This window comes from Mobula birostris, chromosome 30, assembly GCF_030028105.1.
Source record: "Mobula birostris isolate sMobBir1 chromosome 30, sMobBir1.hap1, whole genome shotgun sequence".
Lineage (NCBI taxonomy): Eukaryota > Metazoa > Chordata > Chondrichthyes > Myliobatiformes > Myliobatidae > Mobula > Mobula birostris.
This window is the reverse complement of record NC_092399.1, coordinates 35,409,921-35,434,279: the sequence shown is the minus strand read 5'-3', so window position 1 is coordinate 35,434,279 and position 24,359 is coordinate 35,409,921. Positions and strand designations below refer to the sequence as shown.

At 45.5% G+C, this 24,359-nt stretch overlaps 1 protein-coding gene across 1 annotated transcript; it reads right to left on the bottom strand.

Moving 5' to 3' along the window:
- Nucleotides 1-15,242: 15,242 nt before the first annotated feature.
- On the bottom strand, nucleotides 15,243-23,854 carry LOC140190500 (C-reactive protein-like). The gene is made up of 3 exons (XM_072247130.1): nucleotides 23,823-23,854; nucleotides 23,670-23,745; nucleotides 15,243-16,561 (listed from the first exon to the last, which is right to left on the bottom strand). The coding sequence occupies exons 2-3, from the start codon at nucleotides 23,731-23,733 to the stop codon at nucleotides 15,945-15,947; spliced, it is 681 nt and encodes a 226-aa protein (XP_072103231.1). The 5' UTR covers nucleotides 23,734-23,745; nucleotides 23,823-23,854; the 3' UTR covers nucleotides 15,243-15,944.
- Nucleotides 23,855-24,359: the final 505 nt, after the last annotated feature.

Genomic DNA, 24,359 nt, shown 5'->3' with positions numbered 1-24,359 from the left:
ACTGTGTGCCCCTGTGCTATTGGGGCTCGACTTCCAGAGCCACCTGAAAAGTGTGACAATGAAGTATGATGGGCCCCTCCCACCAATTACTGTCGTAAATCCCCAGTTTTGTAGGAATACGTCACATACCCCGCTACTGACCACACACACACACCGATCCGCACATCCCACCCAACACCATGCCAACTGCCGCACGACCGACACCACTTGCGGCCTCTCCACCCTCAGGATCCCTCCCCCACCGCCGTTCACCAACCTGACCTCCGACTGTAAACCTGTGGCAACTAAAAGCAGGAGGTACAGCGCGGGGGACAGAGCCTTCATTAAGTCGGAGGTGCAGCGGCTGCTCAGGGAGGGGGTCATTGAGGCAAGCACAAGTCCTTGGAGGGCTCAGGTGGTCGTTGTTCGGAACGGGGAGAAGAATAGGATGGTCGTGGACTATTGCCTGACCATTAATGAGTTCACGCAGCTCGACGTATACTCTCTAGCCCGCAACGCGGATATGGTTAATCAGATAGCACATTACAAGGTGTACTCGACCATAGACCTAAAATCCGCTTACCATCAGCTCCCCTTCTGACGGGAGGACCGCCCTTACACTGCCTTCGAGGCAGACGGTAGGCTTTATCAATTCCTGCGCGTCCCCTTCGGTATCATGAATGGTGTATCTGTCTTCCAGAGGGCAATGGAACAGATGGTGGACCAGTGCCAACTGAAGGCCACGTTCCCATATCTGGATAACATCATCATCTGTGGTCACGACCGGCAGGATCACAACAACCACCTCCAAAAATTTCTCCAAGCGGCCAAAGCTTTTAATCTCACCTATAACAAGGACAAGTGTGTATTCGGGACCACCCGGCTTGCTATCCTTGGGTGTGTCGTGGAGAATGGAGTCATTGGCCCTGACCCTGAACGTATGTGCCCCCTGTTGGAACTCTCTGTTCCCAACACCCTCAGAGCTCTCAAAATGTGCCTGGTCTTCTTTTCATATTACGCCCAATGGGTCTCTAACCACGCAGACACGGCCCGCCCCCTGGTCAAGTTCACCACATCCCCCTCTCAGCTGAGGCCCGCGCGGCCTTCAGCCGCATAAAAGGGGACATTGCCAAAGCAGCAATGCATGCGGTGGATGAGTCCATTCCCCTCCAGATAGAGAGCGACGTCTCCGAATTTGCGTTGGCTGCTACCCTCAAACAGGCAGGAAGACCAGTGGTGTTCTTCTCCCGGACTCTTCAAGGCCCTGAAATTCGGCACTCCGCAGTGGAGAAAGAGGCCCAGGCCATAGAAAAACCATAGAAACCTATAGAAAAACTACAGCACAGAAACAGGCCTTTTGGCCCTTCTTAGCTGTGCCGAACCATTTTCTGCCTAGTCCCACTGACCTGCACACGGAACATATCCCTCCATACACCTCCCATCCATGTATCTGTCCAATTTATTCTTAAATGTTAAAAAAGAACCCGCATTTACCACCTCGTCTGGCAGCTCATTCCACACTCCCACCACTCTCTGGGTGAAGAAGCCCCCCATAATGTTCTCTTTAAACTTTTCCCCCCTCACCTCTAACCCATGTCCTCTGGTTTTTTTCTCCCCTTGCCTCAGTGGAAAAAGCCTGCTTGTATTCATTCTATCTATAACCATTATAATTTTATATACCTCTATCAAATCTCCCCTCATTCTTCTACGCTCCAGGGAATAAAGTCCTAACCTATTCAACCTTTCTCTGTAACTGAGTTTCTCAAGTCCCGGCAACATCCTTGTAAACCTTCTCTGCACTCTTTCAACCTTATTTATATCCTTCCTGTAATTTGGTGACCAAAACTGAACACAATACTCCAGATTCGGCCTCACCAATCCCTTATACAAACTCATCATAACATTCCAGCTCTTATACTCAATACTTTGATTAATAAAGGCCAATGTACCAGAAGCTCTCTTTATCACCCTATCTACCTGTGACGCTACTTTTAGGGAATTTTGTATCTGTGTTCCCAGATCCCTCTGTCCCACTGCACTCCTCAGTGCCTTACCATTAACCCTGTATGTTCTACCTTGGTTTGTCCGTCCAACGTGCAATACCTCACACTTGTCTGTATTAAACTCCATCTGCCATTTTTCAGCCCATTTTTCCAGCTGGTCCAAGTCCTGCAGGCTCTGAAAACTACCCTCACTGTCTACTACACCTCCAATCTTTGTATCATAAGCAAATTTGCTGATCCAATTTACCACATTATCATCCAGATCATTGATAGAGGTGACAAATCACAATGGACCCAGCACTAATCTCTGTGGCACACACCTAGTCACAGGCCTCCACTCGGAGAAGCAATTCTCTACTACCACTTTTTGGCTTCTTCCATTGAGCCAATGTCTAATCCAATTTACCACCTCTCCATGTATACCTAGCGACTGAATTTTCCTAACTAACCTCCCATGCGGGACCTTGTCAAAGGCCTTACTGAAGTCCATGTAGACAATATCCACTGCCTTTCCTTCATCCATTTCCTGGTAACCTCCTCGAAAAACTCCAATAGATTGGTTAAACATGACCTACCACGCACAAAGCCATGTTGACTCTCCCTAACAAGTCCCTGACTATCCAAATGCTTGTAGATTCTGTCTCTTAGTACTCCCTCCAACAGCTTACCTACTACCGACGTTAAACTTACTGGCCTATAATTTCCCGGATTACTTTTTGATCCTTTTTTAAACAACGGAACAACATGAGCCACTCTCCAATCCTCCGGCACCTCACCTGTAGACAGCGACATTTTAAAAATTTCTGCCAGGGCCCCCACAATTTCAACACTAGTCTCCTTCAAGGTCCGAGGGAATGCCCTGTCATGTCCCAGGGATTTATCCACTTTAATTCTCCTCAAGACAGCAAACACCTCCTCCTTTTCAATCTGTACAGTTTCCATGATCTCATTACTTGTTTCCCTTAATTCCATAGACTTCATGCCAGTTTCCTTAGTAAATACAGACGCAAAAAAACCTAACTAAGATCTCCCCCATTTCCTTTGCTTCCGCACATAGCCGACCACACTGATCTTCAAGAGGACCAATTTTATCCCTTACAATCCTTTTGCTCTTAATATACCTGTAATAGCTCTTTGGATTATCCTTCACTTTGTCTGCCAAGGCAACCTCATGTCTTCTTTTAGCCCTCCTGATTTCTTTCTTAAGTATTTTCTTGCACTTCTTATACTCCTCAAGCACCTTATTTACTCCCTGTTTCCTATACATGTCATACAACTCCCTCTTCTTCTTTATCAGAGTTACAATATCCCTTGAGAACCAAGGATCCTTATTCCTATTCACTTTGCCTTTAATCCTGTCAGGAACATACAAACTCTGCACTCTCAAAATTTCTCCTTTGAAGGCTTCCCACCTATGGATCACATCTTTGCCAGAGAACACGCAATCCACGCTTTTTAGATCCTTTCTCATTTCTTCAAATTTGGCCTTCTTCCAGTTCAGAACCTCAACCCTAGGACCAGATCTATCCTTGTCCATGATCAAGTTGAAACTAATGGTGTCATGATCACTGGAACCAAAGTGCTCCCCTACACAGACTTCTGTCACTTGTCCTAACTCGTTTCCTAACAGGAGATCCAATATTGCATCCCCTCTAGTTGGTCCCTCTATATATTGATTTAGAAAACTTTCCTGAGCACATTTGACAAACTCTACACCATCTAGACCCCTAACAGTGTGGGAGTCCCAATCAATATATGGAAAATTAAAATCCCCTACCACCACAGCTTTATGTTTCCTGCAGTTGCCTGCTATCTCTCTGCAGATTTACTCTTCCAATTCTCGTTGACTATTGGGTGGTCTGTAATACAATCCCAATAATGTGGCCAGACCTTTCCTGTTTCTCAGCTCCACCCATAAGGACTCAGTAGACAAGCCCTCTAATCTGTCCTGCCTGAGCACTGCTGTAATATTTTCCCTAACAAGCAATGCTACTCCCCCACCTTTCATTCCTCTGCCTCGATCACATCTGAAATGTCGGAACCCTGGAATATTAAGCTGCCAGTCCTGCCCCTCCTGTATCCAAGTTTCACTAATTGTTATAACGTCATAATTCCACTTGTCAATCCATGCCCTCAACTCATCCGCCTTCCCCGCAATACTCCTAGCATTGAAATATATACACCTCAGAAGATTTTTACCACCACTCACAACCTTTCTATTAGCAGATTTGCTTGAACTTTTAACATAATTTATTTTCACCCCAGCCACACTGTCAGCACTAGCACTCTGGTTCCCATCCCCCTGCAAATCTAGTTTAAAGCCTCCCCAATAGCACTAAGAAACCTCCCTGAAAGGATATTGGTCCCCCTGTAGTTCAAGTGTAGCCCATCTCTCTTGTACAGGTCCCAGTGGAATCTATTAGGCACTGGAGGCACTATCTCACCAGCAAAAGGTTCACCCTGCTAACTGACCAGAGCTCAGTCGCATTCATGTTTAATAACCAACAGCGGGGCAAAATCAAAAATGATAAAATTCTGAGGTGGAGAATCGAACTCTCCACCTACAACTATGACATCATGTACAGGCCTGGGAAGCTCAACGAGCCCTCCGATGCTCTATCCTGGGGAACGTGCGCCAGCGCACAGATCGACCGGCTATACGCCCTACATGTAGATCTTTGCCACCCAGGAGTCACCTGGCTTTTCCACTTTGTGAAAGCCCGGAACCTGCCTTAGTCCCTTGAGGAGATCAGGACGTTGACCAGGGACTGCCAAGTCTGCGCAGAGTGCAAACCACACTTTTACTGACCTGAACTGGCACAACTCATCTAGGCCACCCGCCCCTTTGAGCGACTGAGTGTTGACTTTAAGGGTCCCCTTCCCTCCACCGACCGCAATATGTACTTTCTTAACGTTATCGATGAGTACTCGCGGTTCCCCTTCGCCATCCCCTGCCCCGACACCACTACCACATCAGTTATAAAAGCCCTGCGCAAGCTCTTCACTCAGTTCGGATACCCATGTTTATGCTAATAAGCATGGAAGCTTTATTTTCCTCACCATGTCATCTGTGTTACAATACAGTTCAATCCTCTCGATATGCAATTACCAGTCCTCATAAGCCCTATCAAATTCGTCAACTTTCCCAGCTAAGCCCAGCATGTTATTTTCACTATAACTTTGCTAGTTGTGTGTTTCTCACTGTGTACCGTGCACTGTTACTCCTGCATCCCCTTGTTTGCATTTGTGAAAACCCTCTCCATACAGCTTAACTCTTGTCTCTCGCTGTCTCTCTCTTCCTTCCTCTGAATTCGGTCATCTAGTAGCTGGTGATATCTGCAGACATTCAGGTTTGTACTCCTCGCCAATTTGTTGTGTCTGCACAGTAACTGTCCATTAAAATAAAGCACACATGGGGAGGTGGCTTTAACTGGTTTATTCACATTGCAGAGAGGGAGACAGAACAACAGAATACACCTGCGTGGAAACCACAAATCAATGCCCATCGGTAAGTTATCAGTCCATCAGTAGTGCTAAGGGGAGTCATTGCTCTAAAAGAAATAAATCCATACAGTACAGAGTCCATTACTAACGATGATGTGTTTGGGTACTGGGAGGCACACAATAAAATAGCCCAGTATGGTTTTTTTCAGGGGAAATCTTGCTGGAAATTCTTAAAATTCTGTCAGGAAATAATAAGCAAGATAGACAAAGGAGAATCAGGACATGTTGCTTACTTGGTGTTGTGTTCTGTAATACAAAACATTCAATTAATTGAAAGGAAGACACAGGGAGTCAGAAATACGGGTGTGACTTCGTCTTTACTCTAAACGAGGCGCGCATGTGTCACATGGTAGAATGATGATGTATGCAATTAAAATATTTTACATAGAACCTGTAATGAATTATGTAAATAAATAAAAATGCTTAATCAGCCAATATATATACAGGATTATTCAAATATAACTAAAATATTGAATGCACAACACTCCTCCTGGTTAGCTATAAACTCAATCTCACTACAGAGTGCATCTACAATATATATACAATATATTGTGTAACACAGCCAGTATATACAGACATCCACAGCGTAGTAAATTTTACATTGTCCCGTTCAGTTTTAAAGATTTAATCACAGTGGAGGATTTTTTACTCTTGTGGGATAATGTCTTTCCAGACAAGGAGGATCACACTGCTTGGGACGTGAGACTTATGGCTGTGAATACAATCTCAGGTTCTGGGACCTCCTCCGTGTTGGCTGTCAGAGTTGACTCAGACTGCAGGAAGTGGTTCTGTCAGCTCTGGACTCCTTTCTTCTCTTTTCCCTCTCTGGATCTACTTTGATTCCTTTCTTTTTCTTTCTCACATTCCTTCTTTCCATCTCTTCCTTTTTCTTCTTTTTAGTGCATCTTGCTGTTGAGAAGGTGCATTTAGTTCCCTGGAATATTCTCTTATTAATCCTTCTACTTCTCCCTTTACGATCTGATTTCTCCTTCTGGTTTCCACATCCACAACATCTTCTGATGAATCCTCTGTTTCTGTATCTCCATTGACTCCTTTCTTTTTGGCCTTCCATTCATCCATCTGGGCTTTGATCTTTGCATCTATTTTTACAAGCATCTTTTTGTCTTCCTCGTGAAGTTCATGCAATAAACTTAATGCACACAGAGGAGATTCTGGTTCTTTATACTGACAGAAGTCAAATGTTTGCAACTTTCCTGAAGCTTGTTGAACCCTCTTCCAGCCTAAAGCAAAGCCCCATTTCTGAGTGAAATAACTGTCTGAGTGACACAACGAAGCTTTCTCAAATATGTTGCTTACAAAAATTTTTGTATTTGGACCAATGCTTTTGTCACTTTCCTGCTTCCTCTGAGTTGCCAGGTCCTTCCTTGGTCCAATATGCTTTGCAACCAGAGGCACAGAGATTGGCTCCAGTACCTGTTTGTCCTCAGTTGGGCACGGTGTTCCGCATGGAGACAGTTGTGGCATCATCCAGTACCTTTCTGAATTCACTTTCAGATGGATGGCTTCATTGCAGGTGATGTGGCATGCAAATGGTGGGGGGATCTCCAGTCAAGTTGTGGTTGTCTCACCCAATCACACCCCAACATTGCTGGTCCTTAACGCAAGCTCAATGTGGCCTGTTGGTTGTTGTGTTTCACACTTCTGGATGTCATTCCCACAGGCGTTATTTCTTCTCCAGTATAATTTCTCAGTTGGATATCTGCAAGCTTTAGTTTAGTATCTTTGAAATGCCGTTACACTTACTTTGTGGACTGACTGAAACAGCTGAACCAGTGTCCCATTCCATTTGAATTAGTTTGCCATTCACTTCTGGTGTAAACCATATTGCTTGTCACTTGATAAAATTTTACTGTAAATTTCAAAGCCACACAATCCTGTCTCACTCTCATCATTGTCAGATTTTTCATCAACAGCGTGCAGATTAGCGCTCTTTTTGAAACGGTAACTTGACTTTTTATCTTTTTCTCTTCTCTGTGCTGTCTATTTATTTTTGTCTGCTTGACAAAATATACCCTTTGTATATGGGTTTTAGATGTTTCCAAAAGGACAGGGATGGAGGCAAAAGAGGTGGGGGCGTGGCACTGTTGATCAGAGATACTGTCACGGTCGTAGAAAAGGTGGAAGCCATGGAGGGATTGTCTACGGAGTCTCTGTGGGTGGAGGTTAGGAGCAAGAAGGGGTCAATAACTTTACTGGGTGTTTTTTATAGGCCGCCCAATAATACCAGGAATATCGAGGAGCAGATAGGGAAACAGATCCGGGAAAGGTGTAATAATAACAGAGTTGTCGTGATGGGAGATTTTAATTTCCCAAATATTGATTGGCATCTCCCTAGAACAAGGGGTTTAGATGGGGTGGAGTTTGTTAGGTGTGTTCAGGAAGGTTTTTTGACGCAATATGTAGATAAGCCTACAAGAGGAGAGGCTGTACCTGATCTGGTATTGGGAAATGAACCTGGCCAAGTGTCAAGTCTCTCAGTGGGAGAGCATTTTGGAGATGGTGATCATAATTCTATCTCCTTTACAATAGCATTAGAGAGAGATAGGAACAGACAAGTTAAAAAAGCATTTAATTGGACTAAGGGGAATTATGAGGCTATCAGGCAGGAAATTGAAGGCTTAAATTGGAAACAGATGTTCCCAGGGAAGAAATATGGTAAATATTCAGGGGATATTTGTGTAGAGTTCTGTATAGGTACATTCCAATGAGACAGGGAAGTTATGGTGGGGTACAGGAACCGTGGTGTACAAAGGCTGTAATAAATCTAGTCAAGAAAAAAGAAAAGCTTACAAAAGTTTCAGAGAGCTAGGTAATGTTAGACATCCAGAAGATTATAAGGCTAATAGGAAGGAGCTTAAGAAGGAAATTAGGAAAGCCAGAAGGGGCTATGAGAAGGCTTTGGTGGGCAGGATTAAGGAAAACCCCAAGGCATTCTACATGTATGCGAAGATTAAGATGATAAGACGTGAAAGAACAGGACCTATCAAGTGTGACAGTGGGAAGGTGTGTATGGAACCCGAGGAAAGAGCAGAGGTACTTAATGAATACTTCACTTCAATATTCACTATGGAAAAGGATCTTGGTGATTGTAGTGATGACTTGCAGCAGACTGAAATGCTTGAGCATGTAGATATTAAGAAAGAGGATGTGATGGAGCTTTTGGAAAGCATCAAGTTGGATAAGCCACTGGGACCGGACGGAATATACCCCAGGATACTTGGGAAGTGAAGGAGGAGATTGCTGAGCCTCTGGTGATGATCTTTGCATCATCAATGGGGACTGGAGAGGTTCCGGAGGATTGGAGGGTTACGGATGTTGTTCCCTTATTCAAGAAAGGGAGTAGAGATTGCTCAGGAAATTATAGACCAGTGAGTCTTACTTCAGTGGTTGGTAAATTGATGCAGAAGATCCTGAGAGGCAGAATGTATGAACATTTGGAGAGGTATAGTATGATTAGGAATAGTCAGCATGGCTTTGTCAAAGGCAGGTCATGCTTTACTAGCCTGATTGAATTTTTTGAGGATGTGACTAAACACATTGATGAAGTTAGAGCTGTAGGTGTAGTGTATATGGATTTCAGCAAGGCATTTGTTGAGGTACCCCATGCAAGGCTTATCGAGAAAGTGAGGAGGCATGGGATCCAAAGGGACATTACTTTGTGGATCCAGAACTGGCTTGCCCATAGAAAGCAAAGAGTGGTTGTAGACAGGTCATATTCTGCATGGAGGTCGGTCACCAGTGGAGTGCCTCAAGGATCTGTTCTGAGACCCTAACTCTTCGTGATTTTTATAAATGACTTGGATGAGGAAGTGGAGGGATGGATTAGTAAGTTTGCTGATGACACAAAGGTTGGGGGTGTTGTGGATAGTGTGGAGGGCTGTCAGAGGGTACAGCAGGACATTGCAACACTCACAACACGCTGGAGGAACTCAGCAGGTCAGACAGCAGCCGTGGAAACGATCAGTCAATGTTTCGGGCCAGAACCCTTCGTCGGGACTGAAGAGGGAAGGGGCAGGGGCCCTATAAAGAAGGTGGGGGGAGGGTGGGAAGGAGAAGGCTGGTAGGTTCCAGGTGAAAAACCAGTAAGGGGAAAGTTAAAGGGGTGGGGAAGGGGAAGCAGGGAGGTGCTAGGCAGGAAAGGTAAAGAAGGAATAGGGGAAAATACAGTGGATAGTAGAAGGAGGCAGAACCATGAGGGAGGTGATAGGCAGCTGGGGAAGGGGGCAGAGTGAAACTGGGATGGGGGAAGGGAGGGGGAGGGAATTACCGGAAGTTGGAGAATTCTATGTTCATACCAAGGGGCTGGAGGCTACCTAGACGGTATATGAGGTGTTGCTCTTCCAATCTGAGTTTAGCCTCATCATGGCAGTAGAGGAGGCCATGCATGGACATATCCGAATGGGAATGGGAAGCAGAGTTGAAGTGGGTGGCTACCGGGAGATCCCGTCTGTTGTGGCAGACGGAGCGGAGGTGCTGGACAAAGCAGTCCCCCAATCTGCGTTGGGTTTCACCAATGTAGAGCAGGCCGCACCGGGAGTACTGGATGCAATAGATGACCCCAACAGACTCACAAGTGAAGTGTTGCCTCACCTGGAAGGACTGTTTGGGGCCCTGAATGGTGGCAAGAGAGGAGGTGTGGGGACAGGTGTAGCACTTACGCTTACAGGGATAAGTGCCGGCTGGGAGATCTGCGGGGAGGGACGTGTCGACCAGGGAGTCGCTGAGGGAAGGATCCCTTCGGAAAGCGCAGAGGGGTGGAGAGGGAAAGATGTGCTTAGTGGTGGGGTCCTGTTGAAGGTGACGGAAGTTGCAGAGGATAATGTGCTGGATCTGGAGGCTGGTGGGGTGGTAGGTGAGGACAAGGGGAACTCTGTCACTGTTGTGGTTGCGGGAGGATGGGGTGAGGGCCAAAGTGTGGGAAATGGAGGAGATGTGGGTGAGGGCATCATTGATGACGATAAAAGGGAAACCACGATCCTTAAAGCAAGAGGACATTTGAGATGTCCTGGGACAGAAAGCCTCATCCTGGGAGCAGATGCGGTGGAGACGGAGGAACTGGGAATAGGGAATGGCATTTTTGCATGTGGCAGGGTGGGAAGAGGTATAGTTGAGGTAGTTATGAGAGTCAGTGGGCTTGTAGAAGATGTCAGTGGACAGTCTGTCTCCAAAGATGGAGACCGCGAGATCAAGACAGGGGAAAGAAGTGTGTGAGATGGACTAAGTGAAGTTGATGGCTGGGTGGAAGTTGGAAGTAAAGTTGATGAAATTGACGAGCTCAGCATGGGTGCAGGAAGCAGCACCAATGTAGTCGTCATTGTACCAAAGGAAAAGTTGGGGAGCAGTACCAAAATAGGTTTGGAGCACAGACTGTTCCACATATCCAACGAAGAGGCAGGCATAGCTGGGGCCCATGCGAGTGCCCATAGCTACACCCTTGGTCTGAAGAAAGTGGGAAGAGCCAAAAGAGAAGTTATTAAGTGTGAGTACCAGTTCCGCCAACCGGAGGAGGGTAGTGGTGGTGGGAAACTGGTGAGGTCTATTGTCCAGAAAGTAGTGAAGGGCTTTGAGGCCTTCTTGATGGGGAATGAAAGTGTATAAGGATTGGACATCCATCGTGAAAATGAAGCGGTTGGGACCGGGGAACTAGAAGTTATTGAAGAGATGGAGGGCATGGGATGTATTCCGGATGTAGGTGGGGAAGGACTGAACTATGGGTGACAAAATGGAGTCCAGGTCGGCAGATACAAGTTCAGTGAGGCAGGAGCAGGCAGAAACTATGGGTCTACCGGGACAGTCAGGCTTGTGGATCTTGGGGAGGAGGTAAAACCGAGCGGTGTGGGGTGTGGCAATTATGAGTTTAATGACTGAGGATGGAAGTCTCCGGAGTTGATAAGGGAGGTGATGGTGCGGGAGACCATGGCTTCCCGGCTCAGCCCAGCATGTTATTTTCACTATAACTGATGCAACAGCAGCACAATTTGTTCAGCCAGGCCATTTTCATTTTGGACTTTGCAATTTTGTTAATGCTCACTTTCATTCCTGACTGCAACTCAGTTGTGTCTCTGTCTGCGGTTTCCAGCCCATTGAAATCTCCAGTTGACCACAATTGAGCCCGTCTCCCGGCAAGCGAACACTGCGGGGTGGGTCAGCACCGATTCCAGCCTGGACACTGCCTCTGGGGGAGTGCATCGGCCCTGGCCGAGACCACGGCTCAAGACCCAGTCATCCCATATTAAACATAAGGAGCATTTAGAATATCAGCCACATAAAACCGCTAAAAATAATATGTATATAGTGCAGATCCTTCAATCCATTGAAATCTCCAGTCGACCACAATAGAGCTTGTCTTCTGCCGAGAAAATGCTGTGGAGTGTTGGGGGCAACACCAACTCCAGCCCTGATTCTGTGCCACACCCTCCCCCACCCCACACACCACCCCCACACCCCGCCGGTGGAGCACACAGGCTCGGATGTTTCTCTACTGGTGGCTGCAAAACAGGCAACTCCACGGCTCGAGGTCCTGAGGCCATTGAGTGCCAACAGAAACTGCAGTCAACTACGATAGAGTTTGTCTTCTGCCGAGCGAAGCACCGGGAGGGCAGCACCGACTCCGTCCTGGATGCCGCACCACACCGCCCCCTGGTTGAGCACACTAGCTTCGACGGCTCTCACCCCTCTCCTGGCGGCTGCTGACAGGCAACACCTCGTCCTCACTACGACCGAGGCCGTGCAGCCTCCCTGCCATCCGCTCCTGCCCTCAAAATAGATCAGCAAATCAAACTTGCAGCCTACCAGATTAACAATGTCCAAAAGGATCATGCGATTACAAGAAAAGCGACCATGATGGCCACTCACTATTAGACCGTAAACCTCCATCAACTCAGGCAGCAGCACGATGTGCAGCTCTTTCATTTTCTCCGCCAATGAGCAACTCGCTGACGGTGTGGACGTGCATGGTGTGGACAAGTTGTAAATGTAAATCGGGGTCTTGTGATCATTACAAATACACTGTGTATAAAAAGTATTTACCCCTCTAGAGAGTTTTCATGTTTTACTCTTTTACAACATTGAATCACAGTGGATTTAATTTGATTTTTTTGACACTGATCAACAGAAAAAGGTCTTTTTTGTGTCAAAGTGAAACAGATCTCTACAAAGTAATTTAAATTATTTACAAACATAAAACACACCAAATCATCACTGGTGCAGCCAATTGGTTTTAGAAGTCACATAATTAGTTAAATGGAGATCACCATGTTCAGTCAAGGTGTTTCAATTGATTGTGGTAAAAATACACCTGTATCTGGAAGGTCCAACTGCTGGAGAGTCAGTGTCCTGGCAAAAACTGCATCATGAAGACAAAAGCAATTCTGCGAAAAGGTTATTGAAAAGCACAAGTCAGGAGATGGATACAAGAAAACTTCCAAGTCGCTGAATATCCCCTGGAGTACAGTTAAATCCATCAACAAGAAATGGAATGAAGGCTTGTGGGAGATTCTGAAGTCAACTGGAAGAAGATTCTACGGTCTGATTAAAACAAAATTGAGCTTTTTGGCCATCAGACTAAACACTAGGTTTGGAGCAAATCAAACACTGCACATCATCAAAAACACACCATCCTTATCATGAAATATTATGGTGGCTGCATCATGCTGTGGGGATGTTTTGTGAAGGAGAATGGGGAAAATTGCAGTGTCTAGATGTGCAAAGCTGATGGAGAGCTATCCACACAGACTCAAGGCTATAAATGCTGCCAAAGGAGCATCTACTAAATACTGACTTGAAAGGGGTGCAATCAACTATTTTGTGTTTTACATTTGTAATTAATTTATATCACTTTGTAGAGGTTTGTTTTCACTTTGACGCAAGAGTTTTTTTCTCTGTTGATCAGCATAAAATTAAATCCACTGAGGTTCATTATTGTAAAATAATAAAACATGAAAACTTTCAGAGGGAGGGTGAATACTTTCTCTCGACACTGCATGTTTACATAGGATAGTAGCAGCTTCTGTTGACCTTGTAGAAGTTGTTGCGAACAAACATGCCACCATCTTACCAGAACATTTTCACATTATATGTCAATGATTTGGATGATGGAATGCATAGATTTGTGTCCAAGATTTGGATGAAACAAATATTGGTGGAGGGGCAGGTAGTGTTGAGGAAGCAGAGTGTCTACAGAGGCCCTTGGATAGATGAGGAGAATGGGCAAAGAAGTGGCAGATGGAATACAGTGTAAGGAAGTGGATGGTCAGGCATTTTGGTAGAAGGAATGAAGGTATAGACTACTTTCTAAATGGAGAGAAAATCCGGACATCAGAGGTGTAAAGGCACTTGGGAGTCCTTGTGTAGGATTCCTTAAAAGTTTACTTGCAGGTTGAGCTGGTAATAAGGAAGACAAGTACAAGTTAGTGTTAATTTCGAGAGTACTAGAATAAAAAAGCAGGACAATCGTGATGGATATTCATTTTCCAGGAGCCAGGAGGCTTATTGCTGACCTCAGCTGTCCAACACACTGGCATGACCTCTCCAAAGGGTCAGAGTGTTGGTGGCAAAGGTAAACTTCCAAGAAATATTCTTTGGTCAGCTTTTTGTTGTAAACAAGAACTAGTCTTCAATTCCCAATTTAAACTGGAAGCAGTAATCAGTCTGAAGTTAAAAGCACAGCTTTGCAAACAATAGTGTTACAGAAGGGCCGCTGACCCACAGAGGGGAGCTGCTGCTGAGAGATGGGAGGGGGGAGCCATCACTCAGCAGTGGATATTGACAGCTGGACCTCACCACAGAGAATAGACAGGGAAGTAAGCTAGTCCTTGGGGAATAGGTTGGTACAATATAGCCTCTGATAGTGAGAATACCTGTAGATACCTATATTGGATAGGACGTGAAATCTTATTTTGAGTTTATGGCTTTGTGGATAATGAACCCAATTCCATCACTGGATGTAATACTAAGGCTTTATAAGGCATTGGTCAGATCACACTTGGAATGTGGTGAACAGTTTTGGCCTCTTATCTAAGAAAGGATGTGCTGAAATTGGAGAGGGTCCAGTGGAGGTTCTATGAGAATGATCCCGGTAATGAAAGGGTTAATGTACAATGAGTGTTCGATGCTCTGGGCCTATACTGACTGGAGTTTAGAATGAGGGGGAATCTGATTGAAATGTATTAAATATTGAAAGGCCACGATAGAGTGGATGTGGAGAAGATGTTTTCTGGAGATGGTGAGACTAGGACCAAAGGGCACAGCCTCAGAATTGAAGGACATCCCTTTAGAACAGAGATGAGGAAGAATTTCTTCAGAGTGTGGTGAGTCTGTGGAATTCGTTGCTACACACGGCTGTGGAGGCCAAGTCACTGGATATTTTTAAAGCTTGGATTGATAAGTTCTTGATTAGTAAGGGTATCAGAGCTTATGGGGAGATGACAGGAGAGTGGGGTTGAGAGGGTTAATAAATCAGCCATAATGGAATGGTGGAGCAGGTTTGATGGGCTTAATAGACTAATTCTGTTCCTATGTCTTATGGTCTTTCGTGTTGATTTAATGATGGGAACGGAGAGTGAGCTGAGATTTCACTGAAGACCAGACACAGCCACACACACACAGTAATTACCACACACAAGATCATTTTTGTTTTGATGTTAATTTACTAAACTGAAAAACAGCAGCGTTACAGTTCAATCCCAGTCACTTGAGGCACAGTACATTCTGTGAGCTTTCCGAAGCTTGGTGTAACAAACAATGTGACAGAGAGAGAGAGAGAGAGAGAGAGAGCGAGAGTCACAATAATAATTCACATCAGCACAAACAAAGTCAAGGGCAGGATCACCTTCCACCACAGGGATTTCCCCACAGTCCATGTCTGCCCATCACCATCACCACCCCTGCCCCAGACACTTCATTGTCTGCCTGTGTGTGTCAGGGTGAGGGCAGAAAATCAGAAAATGTCCCTGACACTGCTCTGTGCTGCTGCACCTTTTAACTGGGATGAACTATTCCCAGTGGGATCCGAGGAAGGGTCCAGCAGAATGGGTGAGAAGAGGTGTCTGGTTAAAGAGGGAGGGCTCGTCTGTCCTGAGCAGTTGTTGTAATTTCCTTGTGTTAAGTGAGGCTCAGTGAGTGGGATAGTACTCTGGAGTTCACATCTGCTGACTCCTGTAAACATCCTTCATAGCTCTCTGCACCCCATCCATCTCCTAACGTGTGACAGAGAATGACCGAGACCCTTCTGCACTGAGTCTGAGGTCATTCCCCAGTCAGTGAGGGCTGATGAGCAACTGGAAGGACTCACTGAGTGGTCCCTTACCCAGACATGAACAGCCCTTTATTCCAGAATCAACTTCACTATATCTACTGATTATCTGACTTAGAGAGAAAAGATCACAATGGAAGGTCATATTCAGTAAGAACAGTTTTATCCTTTTTGTAGCCAAGACATTAAGATATGCAGTCATTACTGTCTTTGATCGTCACCATCCCTCCTGATTCATGGGAAGTTGTTCCCCAGTTGATGATGTTCCCTCCGGTACATAACCATCCCTCATTTGCTATCTGAATCTCACTGGCGTCAAGCACAGAATCCCACATGTTAACATCAGTTATCTCCCCAACAAAGGACTCAGATCTGACAAAACCTCCTCCAACACTGTCCTGCTCCTGGCCAAGAATAAACTGACCAGAACCTTTCACAACCCAACCCTTTCTACCAATCTTCTGTAAAGAGCGTTTCCCATTTACCCAGATGGTAATCAAACCCTCTTTAGATTCCCAGGTTACACAGATGTGTCTCAGCAAGGCATCCATTTTTGGAAGGGAAAACTCTGCGATATTTGTGTATAAATGGAGGGCGATGCGTCCATTAGCTTTGTACCAAATCATCAGTTCATTGGCACTCCTCGACGTTGCATAGGAGAACAAACTGTAACCACGGGTCAATTCAGAGGCTGCCCTGAGGCAGACAGTAAAGGCAGTCAATTCAGTGAAATGCGACGGGGAAAGTCTGACATAGCTGTTGCTTGTTTCCTTTTCAAATATCAGCGATTTCCCTTTCAGGCCTGTAAAACATGAAGAGTTAGATGTGGTTAAGTCACAGTTTGAAGTGTCACCAACGGTCTGTGTTTGTGAGGTGAGACACTGCAGTAACTGGTGACCAGCATTCAGGAAGAACACATCCCTTTGCTCAGAGCAGGAGTTTGTGATATGGACTTGGCTGGAGTTTGTGGCCAGAGTAGACACAAGTAAATCCGCAGATACTGGAAATCTTGAGCAACACACAGAAAATGTTGGAGGAACTCAGCAGGTCAGGCAGTATTTTGACCTGTAGAAAGGTCTCAGCCAGAAATGTTCATTTCCCTCCGTAGATGCTGCCTGACCTGTTCAGTTTCTCTGGAATTTTGTGTATGATAGACAATGTGCTGGACTCCCCTTTAGGGAATCACAGAGGTATGGAATTATGTGAATATACTACAGGTGCAACTAATCGAGTTTAAACAACAGCCAGTTTTCAGTTCTTCATATAAATTGCAAGCAGTAATTGATTTGAAGTCAAAAGGACAGCTTTTATAAACAGTACTGTCTATAGGGCACACACTGCGTCCCACAGCAGGGGGCTGGATACACAAGGGATATAGTTTGCAAAGTGGAGTGACCATGAGATGTTCTTGTCTGCATCAACCAAACAGAAGGTAATGGAGGGATGTGAATTGGTCTTCATCAAGCCGGCCAACACTCTTTAAGCTATCTTGCACCATTGCAACTGTTCAACACCATCATCCCCTCAGTACCAATCAACAAGCAGCTTGAGGTCAGACAACAGCCAGCCCAGAATGTTGCCAACCCCTGCCAGGCATTTACACTGATCACTACAATCCATAAACCCTTCACCCCCGAGAGAAGCAGAGCATTGGGTCTGAGCTGTCCTCACTTTCATAGAACATAGAACAGTCCAGCTCTAGACAGGCCATTCAGCCCACATTGTTGTGCTGATCTTGGTTATGATTCACGCGAAATGTTCCCCTCCTGTTAGACCTTCTTCCCTTATTAGATCCCTGTCTCCAGCCATGGCCTGAGAGGACATCATCTCCTTTACCCCTCTGTCTTTTCCAGCAGATCCTAGCTAGTTGTCCCGGTCATTAGCACACAAGGCCAGTTCTCCATCACAATCCTGAACAGTTGTCCCTGGAACATAAAATGCTCACAGTCCTGGACGTCACTGGTGTTTTTTTTCACAGGTCTGTCCCATTAGCACCCAAGTCCTAATTTGCTTTACATGTCAGGGATTATTCTGGAATTATGAATTTATGTGGATATTGCAGATATTAATTCCAGATAGAAACAGTCTTGAGTTCTTAATGTCAATTGCAAGCAGTAATCAGTCTGGAGTTAAAAGGACAGGTTTGCAAACAGCATTGTCTACAAAGCACAGGTTTCTGGCCACAGCAGGGGGGCTGGATGCTGAGAAATATGGTTTGCAAAGTGAACTGACCATGAGACATTGTCATCTGCATCATGAAAATGTAAAACAATGGTGTTATATTCACCTGTCTGCATCAAACCAGGCAACATTATTATTTGAATGTGAATTTGAATTTATTTACATCTTACATCTGTCCCACAACGTGAAGGAGTTAAAATCTCTGTATTATGACTCTGTTGCAATATACAGACATGTGAATATTTAAGTCTACTGGCTTGTAGAAAAAAGCTGTCCTGTAGTCTATTGGTCCTGGCGTTCATGCTGTGATAGCATTTGCCAGACGGAAGCAGCTGAAACAGTTTATGGTTGGAGTGACTGGTGTTCCGAATGATCTTCCAGGCCTTCTTTATGCACCTGCTGCTGTAAATGTCCTCAATAGAGGGACATTCACGACCACCGATGATGTGGGCTGTCTGTACCACTCTCTGCAGTGCCCAGCCATCAAGCTTGGTGCAGCTCCCGTATCAGGCAGTGATACAGCCAGTCAGGATGCTCTCAATGGGACCCTGCAGAAACTCTTGAGGATTTGGGGGCTCATGCTGACCTTCTTCAGTCGCCTGAGTGGAAGAGACACTGCTGTGCTTTTGGATACTGAGGGAGAGGTTGTTGTCTTGGCACCACTGTGTTAGGGTGTTAACCTCTCCTCTGTAGGCTGTCTCATTACAGCTAGAAATAAGGTCAATAAGTGTCGTGTCATCTGCAAATTTGATCAGCAGATTGGAGCTGTGTGTGGCAGGACAGTCGTGGGTGTAAAGGGAGTAGAGGAGGGGACTCAGGACACAATACCAGGGGCACCTGTGTTGAGGGTCAGAGGGGCAGAGGTGAGGGAGCCCATCCTTACCACCTGTCGGCGATCTGATAGGAAGTCCAGGATCCAGCTGCACAAGACTGGTTGAGCTTCCTGTCAAGTCTGTAGAGAATTATGGTGTTGAATGCTGAACTGTAGTCCAGGAACAAAATTCTAATGTATGCATCCCTCTTCTCCAGGTGAGTGAGGACGGTGTGTAGTGGTGAGGCTATGGCGTCATCGATAGACCGGTTCCATCACTAGGTGAATGGTAGGGGGTCCAGTGTGGGTGGTTACATGCTGCAAATGTAGTCTTTAACCATTTACTAACAATTAACATCATTACATTATTTTGCACCATTGTGACTGAGCTCAAAATGGTAGACCAGACTGATGGTATCACTTAACACATCAAACGCGACATAGCTGATCAATCAATATCTGGTGTCGCTGTGTACAGAGACAGCCCTTGAAAACATTCATTTTGGGTGTCTGGGATCTCTGTCCCCAGAAGTTGTTACACCATCCATGTGAATTAATTTGTCCCAGCAGTGATATTTGAACATTCAGGGGAGTCTCCCACTGTAATACACAATTCAAATGAGTCATTGTCACCGCAATATATTGAAGTAAACAATGTCATTGTAACTACTGAAATTGTATTGAATCATGAGCTGTTACCTTTGATCTTAAGGGTATAAAAGGTGATGTACATTGAGCCTGAGAGACTCCAGAGGGGATCTGCAGAAGAGTGCCTGTTTGTTGTGATGAACACAGACCTTCAGACCACCAGTTTCAGTGTTTTCCAGTGACTCAGGTCACAGTCACAACAGTACACATGGATGAGACTCCCCACAGATTCCATAAAGCCACGGCACACACTTTGGGGAAGTCAGTCTGGCACCCGACACAGTAAAACCTTAGATGATCTACTGATCGCCTCAGGGGATGAAGGAGGTCACTCAGGGATGACAGCCAGGTGTTGTAGAAATACTGCGGAGCAGGGGTTTCAGATCAGCTCTCATAGGCTCACATTGGGAAACAAATAGACAGTACCCAGGACACAGAATTTCACAGAGGATGAATGAATTACCAGCTAACAGATGTTCGACAATCAACTGTATGCCCCATCCCGTCAGTGATAGGGGAGTGAGGAAGATAATGGGGCTATTTAATTACAACTGTAATTTCATACCGGGGTTATTAGACCCAGTGGCTCTCTTACAGGTTTTAATCAAAGGGGGGAATCCCCGTCTGGAGGAAGTAATGTGGGGCTGGGTGAGGAGGGGGCTTTTAAAGAGTTGAAAAAGCTGTGGTCTCTGCGCCTGGTTTAGGGTGATCAGACGTGGCCTGCCACATTCTCCTTTACCACAGAAGGATGGAGTGTATTACGATGCTGTAGAGGTGTGCATTGCCGGGGACACGAGAAAACCAGTGCTATATTAGTCGACAGAAGGGACCCCTGCTGTTGGAGTTCCCCACTACACAGCAGCTTTAGGTTGTGCGGTGCAGGTTAGCGAGCCTGTAGTGATAGTGGGACAGCTCATTCTGTAAACTCCTCACACCACCTGTAGACCTGAACACAGGGAGGCTGAGAGGTCATTCGAATAGAGACCACCCCAAACTATTCAGTGGACAGGATCAAAAGCTTTGTCATAGCCGTCTTTTGAGTGAAATAACCCATTCGGTGTCTTTTGTCGACGCAGTAACCCCTGGCAGTCATACTCAAATGTCTTATAGTTACACAGAGACTGAATGGGTGAAGATAATGTCATGTATACAGTTAGAGTGAGTTTTTGGGTAGATGATTCATTTACACGTAAATGACTCTGGCCACCAGTCTTGTTTGACAAAGTACTGTGGATTGAGTTCATAACAATGAATTTCCTAAAAGCTGTGAATACCGGATGCTGCTGACGCCTCTGGGATGAAGTTTACAGGCAGTTTTGAAGACAACATTATCTATACTTCAAAGATATGAATTGTCCTCTGTTAGCAGGTAAAATACCAAATACATGTATTCTGGTTTAACTTGAATTCCTGAAGGCTGTGGATACCAGCCTAGACATGTGGGCGTCAGGAGGAAAGGATGAAGTCAGAAGGTGTAATGTTTTGTATGAAGCTTCAAAAGAAAGCATTGTCTATGTATTGTCTATACTTTGAAAATAGGCATTGCCTTTTGTGTTTAGCAAATAAATATTGAGCCCACATTGGGCTAGCAGACCTTTCCATCTTCACCCCTGTGATGCCTGCTGTACCTAGTTGTGTCGAATACAGAAGCTGCTTTGTATCTACCAGTAACTCTGTCTCTCCAGTGATTTCATCCACACTACAACATATACCACGGAAGTTTTGAAGTTTTTGGAGTGTTCTCCCCAATTATCCTTTGATAGCCTGGGATGGGAACAGGCATCATCAGGAGTAGCAGTGGGAGAGATTCCATCTGATGGTGCAATAGGGAGCTGAGTTTAGAACTGAACGTGATATTGAAGGGAACACAACAGGGGTGGTCTCTAATTGCATGGATCTAAGGAGCTCAGAGGTGTATGAGGTGTCCAGGGAGGGTAGCACTTCTGGTGAAGGGGCTTGTCACACCAGTTCACTCTCCTTTGGCCCCACTACACACTCGGTTCACAACTGTGGCACCAAGTAGCTCTTTGCCTGCTACAGCAGCAACTCTCCGTGCACCACTTCGACAGGCGGATAAACCAGGTGAGAGTGGCTGGCAGCAACCCCTTCCACTGGGAATGACTCTGACCCAGTGATGGTGAAGGAAACCCAAAGGGGACTGTGGGGTCTTGGAGCTGAGGGTGCTCACATGTATTCACTTCCCTTCTCCTTCCGGGTGGCAGAGTCACTTGTAAACTGATAAATTAGCTTATTATTGTCACATGTACTGAGGGTCACTGTGTTTCATACTGTCCCTAAGTAACAATTCATCAGTTCAGTATATTGAGCTAGAACAAGGTCAAACAATAACACAATGCAGAATGAAGTATAACGGTTACAGAGAGAGTGCAGTACAGGTAACAATAAGGCATGCAAGGGTCACGATGACGAACATTGTAAAGTCAGAAGTCTGTTTTATTATAGTAGGGAACTGTTTGATAGTCTTATCACAGCGGGATAGAAGCTGTCCTCGAGCCTGGTGGTACATGCTCCTGGGCTTTTATATCTTCTGCCTGATGGGAGAGGGGAGAAGAGAGAATGTCTGGGGTGGGAGAGGTCTTTACTTTTACTGCCTGCTTTACTGAGGCAGCAAGAAGTGTAGACACTCCGTGTCACTTTGTGTGATGGACATTGAGGTTTCCACCCAGAGCCCAACCTGTCTCCTCATTTCATCCAGTGCTCGTCCAATGCTCTGCAGACTGCATTCAATGCAACTCCCCACCCTGTGTCGTTGGCAAACTGGCTCATTTGTCCTTCCCTCTGATCAGATCAGATGTCAACAAGTGCAGTGAATAGTTACAGACCAACATAATCCTTGCACAAAACCACTCGTTACTCCCATCGAAGAGCAACACCTGCTCATTATCCCCACTCCGTTCCTGTCACGAGGGCAGTTTCCAGATCAGACCAATGAATTCTGTCCATTTCCATGAGGTTTGACTGTAGCTGACAGTCTGTCATGAGGGAATAAACTCCAACATGGTGTGACTTTAAAACATCCAATTGAGGTCATGAGCCGTGACCGACTCTATCCAAATCCATGTTGGATCAGCAGAACATTCTGTCACAATGGGTGATGGGTAAAGACTGGAGCAAACTGATCCATCATTCCCAGCTGTCCCATTAGAAAGGATGTGGAAACTTCAGAGAAAGTGCAGAAGAGGTTAATCTGGATGTTGCCTGAGTTAGAAACTATTCAACATGAGGAGGGGTTAAAGAAACTTGGATCATTTTCATTGGAGTTTCAGAGGCTGAGGAGGTTCCTGAGACGTCAGTCAAATCAAGAGAGGCATAGATAGTGCAGATACTCAGAGTCTTTTATGCAAGGTTTAGATTTCAAATACTAAAGAGCCAAGGTTTACTGTAAGAGGTAGAAAGCTTAAAGATTTGTGAGATAGATTTTCTTCTTACACAGACCATAAGATACCAGGAATGCCCTGCGAGGGGAGTTAGTGGAAACACATACAATAGCAAAGCTGAGAGGCATTCAGAGCCACACATCAACAGGCAGGGAGTAGAGGCAAACACATCTTACACAGGCAGATGTGATCGGTTTAGACCAGCCGTAGATCTGATGAAGAGCCGATTACTGCACTGTACTGTTCTATGTACAATCCATTCATCAACCTGAAGAAACAGGTTCTGACCAGAAGGTTTGAAGACAATTAAGTGACTGTTTCAGCATTTGATCAAAATACATCTTGTCCCAGTTGACCTGACCCATCGCCTCTTCCTAACCAGCTAAAACGAGACATTCTTCACTACTGGGAATAACTTTAAAAAGATCCCAATAATTTCAGTGTACTGAAGAACAACAACCTCTGGGAGTTGATCACTCACTGTAGTTACCATTTTTCATTTCCTACAGCTAATGATTTCATGCAGAACCCTGGTTCACAAACCAGCAAGAGTTTGAAATGTATGTGTCCCATTCCTGTAGTAACTAACCAGCTGGGGGAGAAGCTGGAATCTCAGGACACAAGATGAGGTCAGATGCCTCAGTGCAGACTGGGAATGGAATCTGGGATCTGCTGCGCCACATGGGGAGAAGCCTGGAGAATGGGGTTGAGAGGGATAATAAATCAGCCATGATGGACTGGCAGAGCAGAATGGATGTGCTGAATGGTTTAATTCTGCTCCTATGTCTCGTGATCCTCAGTACCACTGTGCTAAGATGCACCTTGAATGGTGTTTGCACACAGGAATATTTCATATCAGAACAAGTACATACCTGCACTGTCAGATTCCGGCAGGTAAATGCAGACCATGAGCACAATGGGGATGAAGTAATTCATCCTGTCTCCAGCCTGTTAAAACAAAGCAATCCCAATTAACTCCCATTCGTGTGTGTCAGCAACACCCAGATAGTCCCTCTGGTACTCACTGTGATCCGTCTCCAACAGGCCAGCCTCACCTCAGGTGCATCCAGTACCCTGGGCACAAACGGCTGCAATTTATATTCTGCTGAGCTCGGTCAGTCAATTGTAGGAAGGAACAAAGGGGCGGAGCAAACTCTGCTGCCGTTCAATACTCAGAGAACTGTCACTGGCCTCAGTGTTTACATCAGCACTTTGTACGGTCAGCACCTGAGAATGAGGGAGGTGATAAATTTCATACTGAGTCTTGCCAGGCCTTGGCTCTTCCAGAACAAACATGAGTCATGGACCAGCAAAGACCTACAACATTTTGCCCAGAGAAGGAAGCTGTCACAGTCTGTACTTCGCATGCTGTGAAGCCCAAGAATAGAAAAGCCTACAAAAAGTCATAGATACAGCCTCACAATCACAGGAAAAGCTCTCCCCACTCTGAACACATCTACACGGATTGCTGCCAAAAATAAAGCAACATCCATCATCACAGACCCCATCATCCAGGCCATGCTCCCTTCTTAATGCTGCCATCGTAAAGGGGGAACAGGAGC

Coding starts and splice junctions, on each gene's coding strand:
- LOC140190500 (XM_072247130.1), bottom strand. CDS start 23,733: ATGAATTACTTCATCCCCATTGTGCTCATGGTCTGCATTTACCTGCCG. Junction 16,562..23,669: donor GCCGGAATCTGACAGTGCAG/GTATGTACTTGT, acceptor CATGTTTTACAG/GCCTGAAAGGGAAATCGCTG.